General features: G+C 36.8%; 1 protein-coding gene across 1 annotated transcript in view; it reads right to left on the reverse strand.

Moving 5' to 3' along the window:
* Positions 1–14638, reverse strand: part of plcb1 (phospholipase C beta 1) — a 118115-nt gene that overhangs the window by 74208 nt on the left and 29269 nt on the right. Inside the window, exon 3 of the mRNA XM_005805628.3 lies at positions 11458–11526. Within this exon, the coding sequence (XP_005805685.1) occupies positions 11458–11526 (69 nt within the window). The remainder of the gene's footprint in view (positions 1–11457; positions 11527–14638) is intronic.

Genomic DNA, 14638 nt, shown 5'->3' on the forward strand with positions numbered 1-14638 from the left:
CCAGAGTGACCAATGGTTTTCAGACTGTGGGACGAAGCCAAAGTACCCAGAAAGAACCCAGGCACACATGGAGAGAGCATGCAAACTCCCTGCAGAAAGACTGCAATGAACAAAACCCAGGACCGTCTTGTTGCAAGGCAATAGTGCGACCACCCAGGATAGAAAAACACCTAATTTGAAGACATAATAATGAACATAGAGTTAGTCAAATGACATTTTCTTTAAATTTCTGCCTAGTTTTATAAGCAAAGCTTGCTAAAATCCCTTATCTGCTCTTCACGATATTTTAAGTTTTTTTAATATTATAATTTTTCTCAAACCAAGAAGTTGGCCTCTGGTAACTAATGATAATAAAATTATTTAAAAGGAACTCCAATTAAAAATTCACTTTTTACCTATTTTAAAAGCTGGTATGTAGAAGATTACTTATACCCTTGTTTGTAAAAAGAGATGGAAAAATTGGCATTACAGAAATCAAATCCCTCTTATCATTGCTGACCAGCATTTTGAATGTGTCCACTGGTATTTTTAAAATGCATCTTTGGTGATGAAAACTTCCATACCATCACCCTAATCTTGAACACATTCACAGACACATTCTCTACCAGACTGAAGGCAGTACTCTAGTTAGGCTAATATAAAATGTGATTTTATTTCTTTTTTTTTTAAATTCAGATGAAACACATTGATAAAATTAAAAATGACTTTAAATCTAAAAAGTTTAGGGGTAATGACAACATTACAGAGTATTGAAGGAACATTTCTTTCTGCTCCTTTAAGGGCAAACCTTTGGGCACAAACCCACTTTTCAACTCTTCCTAATACTCTGCTTAGACAAGACGCCTGCCTAGTAATTCCCTAAAAATACTCCAGCTGATCCCAAATACATCAGCAGCTCAGACAGAATAACTTCCACACATATTCATATTCATACTAGTCACAATGAAATCACATTTTTCCAATGAAAACTTAATTCTGCTGTAAAATTTACAATATTGTTCAAATGTCCTACATGACTCATGATCAGTTTCTTCATATGTACTAGATGAAAACCCTGAGTCATAGCAGTTTTATTTTTTAAATCAGTGCTTTATTGCAACCACCAAATGTCAATAACTTTAACTTTTGTATACTGTCAATCTTATTTGATTTTTCTCATTGCTAATATTTACTGATGTGCAGCAGCTGCTGAAAATTTTAACTTGTTCAAGGATGGCTAAAAAATTCATTTTGATTTTAGATGTTAGTGCACAAAAGACCCTGCAATGAGTAAAACGTTTACATAGAAAGAGATTTGTACATGTCCTGAGTTCGTCTTAGAGGCTAATCCTCTCTTTTCAAAGGAAAAAACTCCCTTTTCCTCTGGTTAGCTCTCTTAAGATCAGGCCCAACAACACAGTAGACTGTGCTGTGAATATTGATGCGTCCATTATTGTTTTGGTGTAATTTTATCAGCTGGTATTAGAGAGGGATAATTATCCAACATAATTGCATTGATTGACCTTTTGAGAAGCTCATTTAAAATCAGGTCCTCCCAATCACAATGTGACCATAATAAAAACCAATAGCACAAAGCTGAGAGTGTTATTTATCAAAAGTTTGTAAAGTTAAATCACTAGGCACAGGGGACTCGAACATTGACATTCACATCATCAATCAGGAGCCCCACCTGACTTAGAAAACACTCAGTTGTTCAATATATTGATGATGACATATTGATCGAACTGCATGGAAGAGCAGCTGCATCAAGGCCAGTCAATAAAATGTCCCCCAAATGCCACTGGTGGTGTACTTTTATTACATCACCTGTCTGAAGAAAAGACCACACAAATGAATGGTAAGATTAATGTCTGTTGTAGTCTGCAGGACTGACTGCCAACCCAAGATTATTGCTGCTAAAGAGATAACTAATCTACCTTATCTGAAACTTACCTAGACTAAAATAGGCTTGTTGTTGAAAACAAATGATTTGTCAAACTGTAAATAAAAACCACTAAGACACAAAGGTTTGTTAAAATGAAAGGAATCGTGTTTGAACATGGTGATTAGAATGAGTAATAATAAAATAACATGACCGAGTTTGTTCTATCTAGACACTAAGTATGGACTGAAATTTTCCTGCCACCTGGAATTTAATGAATCTGGCTGTATTCACTGTCTGTGCTAACAGCGGTTTCTTTTTATGAAACAAAACGCAGACTTTCAACTGGCCTCAAACTTCACAGTCTAGTTTGAGAGCTGCTGCCTTTCCTGGTTCTTATTTGATCAGCTCCTCTTCCACTGGGATGACTGTTTGCTGGGTTAACAAAATGTCACATCTGATTTCACTGCAGGCATCAAGTGACTTGAAGAAGCCAAGTCCCACTAGAACAGACTGACGCCAGCATGGTGACTAAAGAAAAGAATGATGGCATGCCAGGAGCCCAACAGACTGGCATTGCATTTTTTTAAACCTTAACATTTCAGTTATGTTCTATAATCGACTATGTGAGGTGATAGATGCTTACAGAAAAATAAAAATGAATTATTTAATTGCAAATAAAGCCTTTTTTGTGTGTGAAAATAAAAAGGTGCACTCTAAGATTATGTAATGCAAGTCTAGTGATGAGCTTTAAAGCACTGCATATAAGGTGTTTGTTCAATAATGTTCCCATAGAAACCTCAAAGGCCTTCACACACACAGCTGCAGTTAAATTATACACATGCAATGTCTTTACTAATTTGTTTCACTTCTGAAGACAGTTACATGCCTTGGTTTTTATTTTGGGGCATCAGAGTTAAGGAGACTGAGTTGTGTATCATTTCTGTCCCACTTTGAAAGGCATTTCTTTTCTATTAGAGGCAGCCAGAGTGCAGAGTTGAGTTGGAAAAAAAATCCCAATGTGGTTAACAAAGACAAAATCAAACACAATTGCGAGAAAATCTTAAAATTACCTCCCATTTCTGGATGTTATTGCAGATTTGTGAGGTTAAACAATTAAAAAAAAAAATCAATGCTAAACAAAGAATATAAATTTGCAAAAGACTCCCTTCTATGATGTTCTGGAGATTTCGCAGCAAGATGCCAATATCTGGATTCATATGTGATTCCAGCCTCCTTTTTCATCCTCCTTAACTCCATTTCAACCACTCATTCATTCAGTCAAGATTTTGCTCATTCATCTTGATCCACCGGCTCATTCTTGTGTTTTGCTGAGAACAGAGCAGCTCCTTTAGAGGTCCAAAGAGAGGCTGTAGACGTCGCCTTCGATTTCTCAGTGGGTGATAATGAGATGGCTTGCTTCACACTTGGGGAATTCATCTGTGTGGGGGAATTACCTATGTAATTGACTGAAGAATCAAACCCAAACCCATCAGGCTCCATCACGTTAGCCGTTTCTTTTCTTCTTTGCAACATTGCCCCTGCTCTTATCCTCTGCTCACCGGGAGCTTACATCAATCCGTGAAGCTGATCAATTTCCTGCCCATGGCTGATGACAAATGGATGCAGTTTCTTTAATGAAACTCCATCAGTCAATGTGCCCGTTTACTTTAATCACCTCTTACTGCAACCTGCCATTTGCCCTGTGGCCAGACCCACAGATGAAAATGATGGCAAAGAGCGATTATATCCAATCTCTTCTTCACATATTGGCACCAACTGAACTAACTAATGTGTCAGATTGAAAGTGACAGACTAACTATGAAGCGGTAAAGACAGAGAAATGGGAAGAGACAATACATATTTTTACAATGCGATGCATGCTTATGATAGTGACCTTCACCGCTACGAGACGTAAGTAGGATTGTGTCTGTGCCGCCTTGTGTGTGGTTAGAACAGAGCATGCAACAGTGTGGAAGATCCAGACTTGCAAACTCTCAGAAAGTTTAGTGTGTTTATCTCCTAAAATGTTTTGTGTCTAAATACACAATTAGAAAAACAATAAATGATCTATTATTCATTCATATTCCCCACCTTTCCCTCCTTGTAACCTTGGTGGGCTTAAAGTCTTAATATTTTTTTATATCTTGACATGATTTTAATTTAAGCAGCCACCAATATTTTCTCATCTTAAAAACTGTATTCATTGGATAATGTATTTGTTGCACTTGTGATAAAAAAATAGATGGATGGCTTTCTTTAAAAAATCATTAAAAAATTTAATATCACAGTGTTTACCATTAGGGGACATTTGTAAAAGGCTTCTTACAAAATATAACAATTACACTGAGTTAAACTGTAATTATTTATGAAGGTAAAGAGAAGCAAGCATTTTCAAACTAAGGTGTACAAACATTTTAAAAATAAGAGTGTACAGAAAGAGAAAATTTGCAGCATAAGAAAAAAATTATTAAAAATAGAAAACTAATAATAAATTTTTTTTTGCATATTTGTGCACAGAGAAGAGCAACACTATTTACAAGAAATGTAAAAACTATGCAAATATCAGCAAGGTTGTGCAAACAACAACAGCAATGTTACTTGAAATTAGAAAAACTGTACAAATAGCCTGGATGGAAACACTTATTGAGTTTGTTGGAAGCAGCGATGGGTATAAAGTCTCACTGCTGTAGGGAGGAAGGTTGTGCGATAATGCTCTTTTTTACACCTAGGACGCAGCAGTCTGTCACTAAAAATGGAGAAGAGCAACCCTCATTACTCCTCTATTGAGTAGTAGAGGAATTAGCTAATCTCAAACATAGTAATAGTAGAGGAAATGTTACAGAATCTCTTTAAAAAAATTTTTTGAAGACTCAAACTGATGTTGATGAGAATTAACCAAAAATCTATCCAAAACTCAAAGAAAACATGATACAACATGACCAGAAACACGGATCTTGAACCAGGCTGTTGCTGAATGCATTTGAATTGACTAGATCCTTTTGCCAAACCTGTTTTCCAATTAATTATTGAAATTATTCCAAGGTACAGACTTCCATCAGGGATATTAACAGTTCTAGAAAGTATTATGTTATTTACTAGTTTGCTATGCAGGAAAGCAGCACTCTTTTTTTAATCTAAATAAATGCCTACTACCCATTAGTTAAGGCCTTCATTAAGACAAAACTGTCTCTTGCTGATGTTGCTTATATTTATCTGATCTTTAACAGGAAGAACCCATTGCCTTTAATAATATTATATCTGCTTTATTTAAAATGGTTCTGGCTATGAGATATTTGTTTTCTTTGGTGTTGGTGTTGTGTTTTAAAATTTAAGACAGTCCTAATACAAATGAAAATATAAAGATAACCTCATCAATGCCGGTAGAAAGGATCAGAACTGCATTTATTTATCTTATATAACTGTTTGTCTGCTGTGCGAATGAGACCATGAACTGAACCGCTAGATGTGACAGTGGGAAGGTTTACATTTATATCAGTGCTACACATTACATTACATTTTTGGCATATACTGAAAATGACACTGTCACCAGATAGCTTTACACACATGCACAGACACAGAGAGCAGTAAATCAATCATCATCTGAGTGGCTGGTCTGTAATATGGCCCTAATGGATTTGGTAAAAATCCATCATATTGTATAATTTGGCATCAGCAGCAGAGGCAAAATTTTATAGCAAAAGGAGAAAAAGCATAATTTTTTTCTTCTTATGATAGGCTGTTGCAAAGCATATCTCTCCTTTCCCGATCAACTACACAACAACGCTCGTGTTTTCACACATTTTCATGCAGTTAAAATTTTTTTACAGTGTGGTCTTGTCCAGGGTCACACAGAGGACCTGCCCACTCTTTAAATCAATGAATATGAGAGGCTGTGATTGTTGCAGCTGAGGCTCATGCTGTGACCCTCTTCCCGGTCAATACACACTGGACTGATTAGATGATAGAATAAACAGACACACAGAGAGCTTTGTGCATCTTAAAAACATGAAACAAAGAGATTAAAAGCATTTACGTGGTCATTCTTGAACATGAAAAGGAAAATAATTATTTGATCTTGTTGCAAAACACGGCTCTCTGAGAGGTCGAGAGTCCAAAAAGGAATGCCAGGACAATGCCATTTCACTGTTGCATGGTTACTGCGAGTATGTTTTTATCACTATTCAAACATTTGATAAAACCGCTGCTTTGGATGCGAAATGAATAGGCCTGCTAGACTGTTAGCTGCAAACCTGACAGAAGCTTTTTGTATTTTCAATAAACTCCCTGGTACTTGTTGCTGTGGTGGATTGAGCTTCAGTTGGCTGGCCATGCAGAGCAGGAGTGATAAAGACTTGCTGGCCTCTCCCAGATCCTGTTACATTCTCAGGGACACACAAGCTGCTCTGTGTTAAGAAGCAACCCTTGCTGTTGTAAGGTTAGACTGCAACAAAGGTAGCAGCTACTTTCTCTCACCTCACAGTCAGAGACGAAGGAAACTAACAGCTTATTAGAGGAGGAGACTTTTCTGCATGGCATGAAATGTATCTTTAAAAATGAATAAAGAATGGCATTACTCATTTTGATTTGGAAATTTCAGCTACATGTTTGTTCTCAAGGACTTTTGATGTTTTTAAGTTTTTCTTCAAAGAAAGTACTTTTCACCCTTATGTGTTCCACATTTCTTCACCAGAACTTAATTTCTAGAAAGATTAGACTTTACGCTAACCAGTTTTTATATTTGGCTGCATTAAGTGGAGTGAAAATCTGACCTGTTAATGTATTTTACCAGTAATGCTAAGAGGGTACTTCCTACTACTGCAGAGCTTTTACTGACCTTAAACCTTGGAGGTAAAGTATTAGTCCTATGCCCCCATGCAATTAGCATAAATGTGTATGCTAAAGAACTGCTGTACCCAGAATATTGAAATGTTTATTGTCATTTAATCCTCAATTCATGCAGCAGAACATCTCCTGAAAGCAGAAAGGTAACAATACCCTCACACATGTGTAAAATACCACACTAATATAACAGAGCTAAGCTAGCTGTAAAGTAAGACGTTCATAAAAGCTTGGAGATGTACTTTATGGTTAGTGCTCAAGAGAAGGGAACATGTTGTGCAGGGACAGACTAATTTGTTGATTTAATGTAACATCACATAACCTCTCGGGTATTTGCAGACTTTTCTGAGCTCTCACCATGACTTTAACATTATGGCCTGACATTATTATTAAAATACTGAGGAGATGCAACAGCTTTTCTAAGATCAATGCTAAAGGTTCCTATTTCTGGCATTAAAATCAACACACTGTTAAAAGCTGCCGGTATAGAGGTGCTAATACAAAATTCTTTAATTAGCTACTTTAGTGAGAGTGTAACTAGTTGACAGAAAAGTGCTTAATTAAGATTTTCATGTCATAAAAATGTAACATCCCAAACCAAATTTTTAACATATTTTGGAATGTTTTCTGGCAACTGTTTGCGTCTACATGAAATTAATGATGGGTGATGCTGTGCTTTGATCAACCAACGTAAGCATGTGTGACTTACTTAGGAAGCTATCAAACATAATGCTCCACTCTTTTTGAAACTGGCTTTTTAATCAGCCTTAATGAAGACAGAAGGAGGACAGATGCTAATTAGCAGCCACAGCCACTGCTTTGTTAAACAAAGAATTCCAATTTTCTCCCAATTTATTATTTTCCCCAGCCCACATATTTCTGCTCCCTGTGTAGGATGTGCTTCTGGAAGCACAATGGGAGTGGGAATAATAGTGAGCATTTCCTGCCATGGAATGTGTTTGCGCTGTTTGTCTGTCTTTATGTAGCAAACACATGAATCACAACGGAGCCGAAGTAGCCAGTGGGCAGGGTGGCAGGAGTTCATGTGAGGTCAGACGAGATTTTCACACACTGCGACAAGCCAGTGAACACACTTGTGCATCCCAAAGCGCGACGGTGCTCAGACAGAAATTCAGATGTTGCTCAAAAATAATACATGATGACTTGAGCCTCTAGAGAAGAAGCTCTAGAAGACAGAAGATCAATTTAAAAGATGTAAACAAAGCACGCCTTCTTATGTGGAGCTCATTTCAGGTTCATCTGTTGGTAATAATGGTGCCCAAGTCTGGCGGCATTCAGCTGAGACACAGGACCCTTGAGAAGCACAATAAAAGCACTTCTGAAGGTTTCTGTCGACATGCCATCATAAGTCAAACCTCTCATCTCGCTCCAGTGAGTGTGGTCCTTTTCTGTAATTTGCATAAATAAATGAATGCTGCTACAGCAGCTCCTAAGTGAAATCAGAGAGAAGCAGATGGTGACAACAGAGCAGGAAAAAACCCCTTCAGTCTCTAATTTGTCTATTTTTAAAATTTATTTCAGCAGTCTTTTCTATGCCTAATATCTGCTGTTATTAGAAGGAATGGATGATAATTTTCTGTTTCTTTCTATCTATTTTTGCTGCTTTGTAATTTAATATTTGGGATATTTGACAAATCAGGAAAGTGTTAGGTTGGCAGATGTGAATAATTAGAGATACTCTATAATACGATTTTTATTCAGCTCAAGAATAAATTGGGTAAATCAACAATTTGTAATCTTTGCCATATGGTTAAAAATAAAGAGAAAAAAGAAAATTGTAAGAGGGTCCAAACTCGAAAATGGAGTCTGTATCTTTTCTTCCTAAATGACACTTTGGACACCAGGACAGTTTATGTCAAACTGACTTACTACAGAAAAAAAAAGTAATTTTCCTTTTAACTGTTGCAATTTCATCTTTTGAAGTCAGAAGTCAGAGTGCTACATGTGATATAAATGAGATACAATGTTTTTGTTTTTCAACCATATTTTTAAATATCTATGCCTATATCTATATTTGTGCTTTTTCTGACACTAATGGCTTCTATTTGTAGAAGAAAAGAAATAAATAGGCAAAGAGAGAAGGCGAGAGACAAGTAGCAAAGGCCCTATCATAGGGAATCGAATCCTGTGTTGATGAGTAATGGCCTTACATATATGGGGCGGCTGCTCTACCTCTACACTAAGTGTCGCTGAAAACATGTGCTTTTTGCCAAAAATTTAAATGTCTAGTCTTGAACACTGTACTTTGGTAATTCTAGTTCTTGGCTGAACCACTGGGGAAGGCAGCCGAGTTAGCCATTGTGACCAAATCATAAAACTTCATCAGTTCAGCGAAATTTTAAAAAGTCCTTATCATCCAATCCTATGGGAAAGGAAAAAAAATTAAGTGAGAGTAACCTAAGGCCAAGACCTCGTTGTGTCAGTCCTTTCGTAATCTTCAACAAGTCAGATCTGATTTAAGGCCCCACTTCTACGGGCTGGCATGATGATGATGTCTTTGGTCTGTTAACTAAAAAACTGAATAATCATAGGACTCTGTCAAGTCCCTGGTTTAGGCCTGTGGCAGAGAAACTGATAGGTTGTTGAAGGGAAAGTCATGTGAAGATAAACATTGTCCGTGCTCCTCCACTGCCAAACAAATCTGTTCCAGATCTGTTTCCAAATGACTGACTGAAGATCTGTAGTCCTCATTAGTGTGTCTCTGATGAAAGCTAAAAGCTGTAGCATGGAATTGATAATGATGTTAAGAAGGAGACTCATTCTTTTATGGTACTTGTTACTCTTGCAATACAAGTGTGAAGTTCAGCAAAGTTGGATGATATGCGCCTATGTGACAACCAGTGAGAATATTAGGGAACAGATATTGTTGGAAGAAGAGTGAAAAGAATTTATTGTGCCTCTGTATCTACTGGAAGTGTTGATTCTAGGTCTTCTAGAGAAATCACAATCTTGAAAAAAAAGCAGAAATTGGAATAAGTTAAGCTTACCTTCAAAATATCTGAAGTTACTGTGATATTTGTGCATCTTCTAGTGTCTTAAATTTCACTGTTTCACTTTTCTAGTGTGTAATATTACATAAGTAATAGGACCCACTTCAAAAGGAAAATGTGTGAGGGGGTCCGTCTCTCCAGTAATTCTCTCACAGCCTTCATTTTAACATGATTTTTAAGAAGTGTGAAGGAGACGTTTTAAAAAAAACATGAAAGTGTGCCGTATGAGTCTCACTCACATCTGTTTTTGACCTCATAATCTTTCTGTGTCCGTCCTTCATTCCTATAATCCTTCCTATAGCCTTCTGCTGAGCTGGCACCCAAAGGAAAAATTTTTCAGCCTTTGCTTTGACTCTTTGAAATTGCCTTCATCTTCAACAATGTCCTCAGAAGTCCCCTTTTTCTTCCTCCTTCTCCTCTCAAGAACTCCTGAGACACTGTCTCATCGGTGCTCGCATTTCAATGCCCAGGGTCCACAACTGCTTCATCTCCGAGTAATGGATTTCCAATGCTTTGACAATGAAATATGTCACATGGTCGTGCCTTCTCTCTTGCAATATCTCTCTGTAAGCTGTTTAGAAATGCATGAATCTTCTCATTCCCTCAAACTTCCCTTACACAAAGTGCTTTCCGATCAACCTCCACTCACCTCACTTTTATGCAAAGTCAACCTTATAAAGCTGTTGCTGTCATCCAGTCTCAACCTATAAATACAACATCCAAAAGCTTTCTGCAACTTAATTTTTTGGGTGGTGGGGATTAAGTGTTGTAAATTGTCATGCTGTGCCTCTACAAAATGGGTTTGTATAAGTTTATTTACCAATTGTACTTACCATCTACACACAAAGCTATGGACATAGCAGGAAGATTAAAAATGTATTTATTTTTTTCATTATGCACTCCAGGAAGTCACAATCTTTTGTTTTATTTCAACACCACCACCACCAGCAGAGTAGCACTATTTCCTGATTTAAACCAGGAGCTCCTTGTTAAATATCAGTTATTACATCCGCTTGAACCTATTTGAGTCTCATCTTATTATAACTCCTTGCTAGATAGATGCAGACAGTGCATGATTCATGGTCAGACTAACACCTACACACAAAATTAATTTTCTCTGCAAAAATAACCAACATTAATGGCATCCAAAACACCAGCACACCATGTTAACAATGTGGTTTCTCATGGAGACATTGGAAAAAAGCTTTAAGCTACACCATCATCTCTGTAACATTTGCACCCCTAATAAAGAAGTCTGCAAAAGTCTTAAAAGACATGGTTGTTATGGCGACTGTGCAACTTGAAGATGCCATTTTTTGCTGTTGTTTGTAAGGGTGAGCTTTGGAGACCTACTCACTGGCAAGATAAATTGAAATTTTCATGTGCCTTTGTTTTTTTTTAAAGATTAAATTGTTTTCAAGTTTTTAATTAATGCTCTATATTAGAAGTTTAAGTCGGTACCTATTTTCCTACACTAATAAAATGTCATTTTCACTTGTCTTTCCTATTTTGTCCTTCAAAATAGAAAAACAATTACATCTCAATAAATATGATCAAACTGCTTGATTTTTCTAAAACTTTCTTACTTAGTTTCTTATCTTAAAACACTGAAGGATTGGTTGATTTGGAAGACTTTTCACACAGGTTTTTTGGGGTGTCAATTATTTTTCTGGCTTTATTTAATAGTTTAGTGCAAAACAAAAATACATAGACATGGTAAACAACAGAAATCATTTATCTTACCTTTGGTGTTTTAGTGCACTTTCCATTTCTGGCATCTTTTATGTACGTAATATCCAGCAGGTCTGTATCCTGAAAAGTATCAGAAAACAGATTTATACTTTAAATGTGGATTTTTAAAGGTTTCAAAGCTGTTTTGGAGTAAAAGGAAAATGTTATATGTATTAATGGTTGCATGGCTGAAATCATTTGAGGAACCCTCCTCAAATTCACCAACCGCCTGTGCATGGTGTGTGGGCGTGTGTGTGTAGGTGTGTGTGCATGCATAAGTAAAGCAGGCAGTTGTATTAATCACATAGCTTCAAAATCCTAGGACATATGACAGGAATTCAGTGAAGACAGACACCGCTCAGCAAATAAGTTGCATAAAACAACAATAGAATAAGCTTCCCAAGTTCTGTAAATACTCCCAAGGGCAGATACAATGACTTGCAATAAATATTCCTGTTAAATATGCAGAAATATAAATAGATAAATATTAAAATATTTTGTTTAAAATGCTAAATATTTTAAACAAACAATGCTCAGATGCTGCATGAGGCTTTGATGTAGAAACAGCTTGGTTGGACTCAGCTGTGCGAGTGGTTGTTTGCACTCGAACCTTAATGAAGTCAGCTTTAAACATAAACCATAAGATGAAATTAAAAACGGTCACTCATGGTCCCATCTTGAGCCCTCTGAAGACTCGCTTTTTCATCTTCCAGGGTTCCTTAAGGAGCTTTCTCACCCAGCTTGTTAAAGAAACAAACCCTGGTCCACTGCAGCAGTTAAGAGTTAAATAACTTCCATATTATTATTTAAAAATAACTTTTTCAACAGGTGGCTTTTCGTTGGGAAGCAGTGTTTTTTGTTTGATCTATACAACTTTTTTTAATACATTTTTAGCTGACGACACAAGTCAACGTTCCATTTTTCATCTCAACATTGACCCCACATATAACTAAATTGCATATTTTAATGCAATGCACTAATAACATTTTTTTTCCCCCATTTTCTCACCTCAAATAAGACTAAATCATTCCTGTTCTAATGCCAAAATAGAGAGGGAGATACATTTTGGGCTTTCTTTAAAGTCTGAAGTTCACATACATTTTTAATATTCAACAAAATTCTCTTTTGACTTGGTTTAAACATATGATGTACACATTAATAAGATTTGCAATTGGGATGGTGCTTTCCAGCTTGCAATTACAATTTTCTGACACTGGTTATAGGAGCCAAACATGTCTACTTTAGACCACTACTTGTTTTAATTTTGGTCCTTAGCAACACTGGAGCACAATTTGTTGCATTTGGATGCTGGGCAATAGTTTTGAATGAACTCGAGCTTTAATTTTAGTTTGAAGACTATCCCTCCATAAATTAGCTACCAAGCTTTGAAAGAAGGCTGGACAAACAACCTAGAAAAAATTTTAATATTTCTTTTAATGCAACATTGATCTATCTATTCACCCATACTCTAAATTTGTTGGCATTTTTCTGGCACTGAAAATACGCAAACTGCAACTGCCCAGACTGCAGTGTGTACCTTACTTCAGAAACCACTTCCACAATCAGTCTGAATTATCATAGCTTCCATTTCTCCAAAAGGAAACCAGGACATGAGGTGGAAAATTAACCGGAGTCAACCATGAGTTCCCTTAGCATTATCTGAGGAGACAAGAACCAATGGAGGGGGGTCAGACTCTATTTCAAGCCACAACATGTTTATCTGATCAACTGTGTGAGGTGGGTGGAAAATTGCACCTGACCATACTTCCTTATCTGCAGATGCATATATAGTGCGAGTCCTCAGCGCATAATTTCATGTTTCTATCTTATTCACATATGAAAGTGCCTGGAAGATATGAAAGACACAAATAGTTGCAGGGATAACAAACGTCATTCAATCCTTTTTCTTATTACAATATCACAAATATAATAAACCCTGAAATAATTGAATAACTGCGAATTATTATTTCTTTTATCTGCATAATAGACATACAGAGGCAACAAGGTTTCAAAGGAAAAGTTTCTATTTGGCCCATTTTAGATGCAGATATTTAAGATGATGAATTCAAAATGCTGTGATGTACAAGCTCACATTTAGCATCAATTAATCTGTCCCCGTTTGACCAGAAAGAGCCTTTGAGTCAAAGGTTAACACCTACACTGGGCCTGCCTTTGAAGTCTCTTTAGAGAGATGAAGCTCCACAGGGGGTCTTGGTGCAACCGTGGAACTTCAGGAAGTACCTTGCTGATAGAGTTCTTTTTTGTGCTTTCTAGCCCTGTAGAGTTAACATAGCTTTAATCTGGTTAAACGTCATCTGTTAGCCTCTAAAGTTGACTTCAAACAAAGGTAAACAGCCTGTATGGGTTACAAGCATGTTGTGTAGGTGATCACAATTATATTCTTTGTGCTATTTCCAGGATATCAAGCTCAGATTTTTTATTAAGGTTGTGAACTCTCACTGATGCCATTAAAAACTGAATCTTTTAACTTGACTCTGTAGTAGGTTAATTAAAGCTGTTCAATCTTTGCTTCTCTGAGATGATTTTTTTTTTCTCAGTTTCTTGAACATATGTTCTTTATCTTTTCATTGAAAGTCATCTCTATTCATCACTCTCCCTCTGTGGCATGGTCTCTGATTTCCTTTCAGCTCTCTGGGCCTTTCTGTGTGTAACAAAAACTGTGAGCGCAGTTCAAAAGCCTATTAAGAACCACGGCACGTCCAGGAAGCGAAGCAAGGCCAGTGGGGAGAGAAACAACAGAAATTAATGAACATGCTTAACCTGCACTGGCCTTAGGCGCTGTTTTCTATGCCTGTTTGTGTCTGCAGCGGTACGCACCATTTGCAACAAGCTTCCTCCTAAAATGAAACACACAACAAGTGGCAAGACCGTTTTCACTGACCCGTTTTGAGCCAGAATGTTTCTTCTATTCAAACTCTTTGTGTACGTTTTCTCTTCATCGGCATGAATGTCATACTAATTTTTTAAACTTTAAATACTGCGATTGTCTTCCAGGAAGGAACAAATTAATGGACAGATGTGGATCTTTAACGCACACAAAATTAAAATTTTAGGCTAAAATATGCACACACAAATTACAGTGAAACCACATACACTTTGTAGTCATTAACACAAGCCAGGCATGACTCACACTTAATCTTTTTTAGTACTCTTCTCGTTAGAACTTGCCAAG

Source organism: Xiphophorus maculatus, chromosome 15, assembly GCF_002775205.1.
Source record: "Xiphophorus maculatus strain JP 163 A chromosome 15, X_maculatus-5.0-male, whole genome shotgun sequence".
Lineage (NCBI taxonomy): Eukaryota > Metazoa > Chordata > Actinopteri > Cyprinodontiformes > Poeciliidae > Xiphophorus > Xiphophorus maculatus.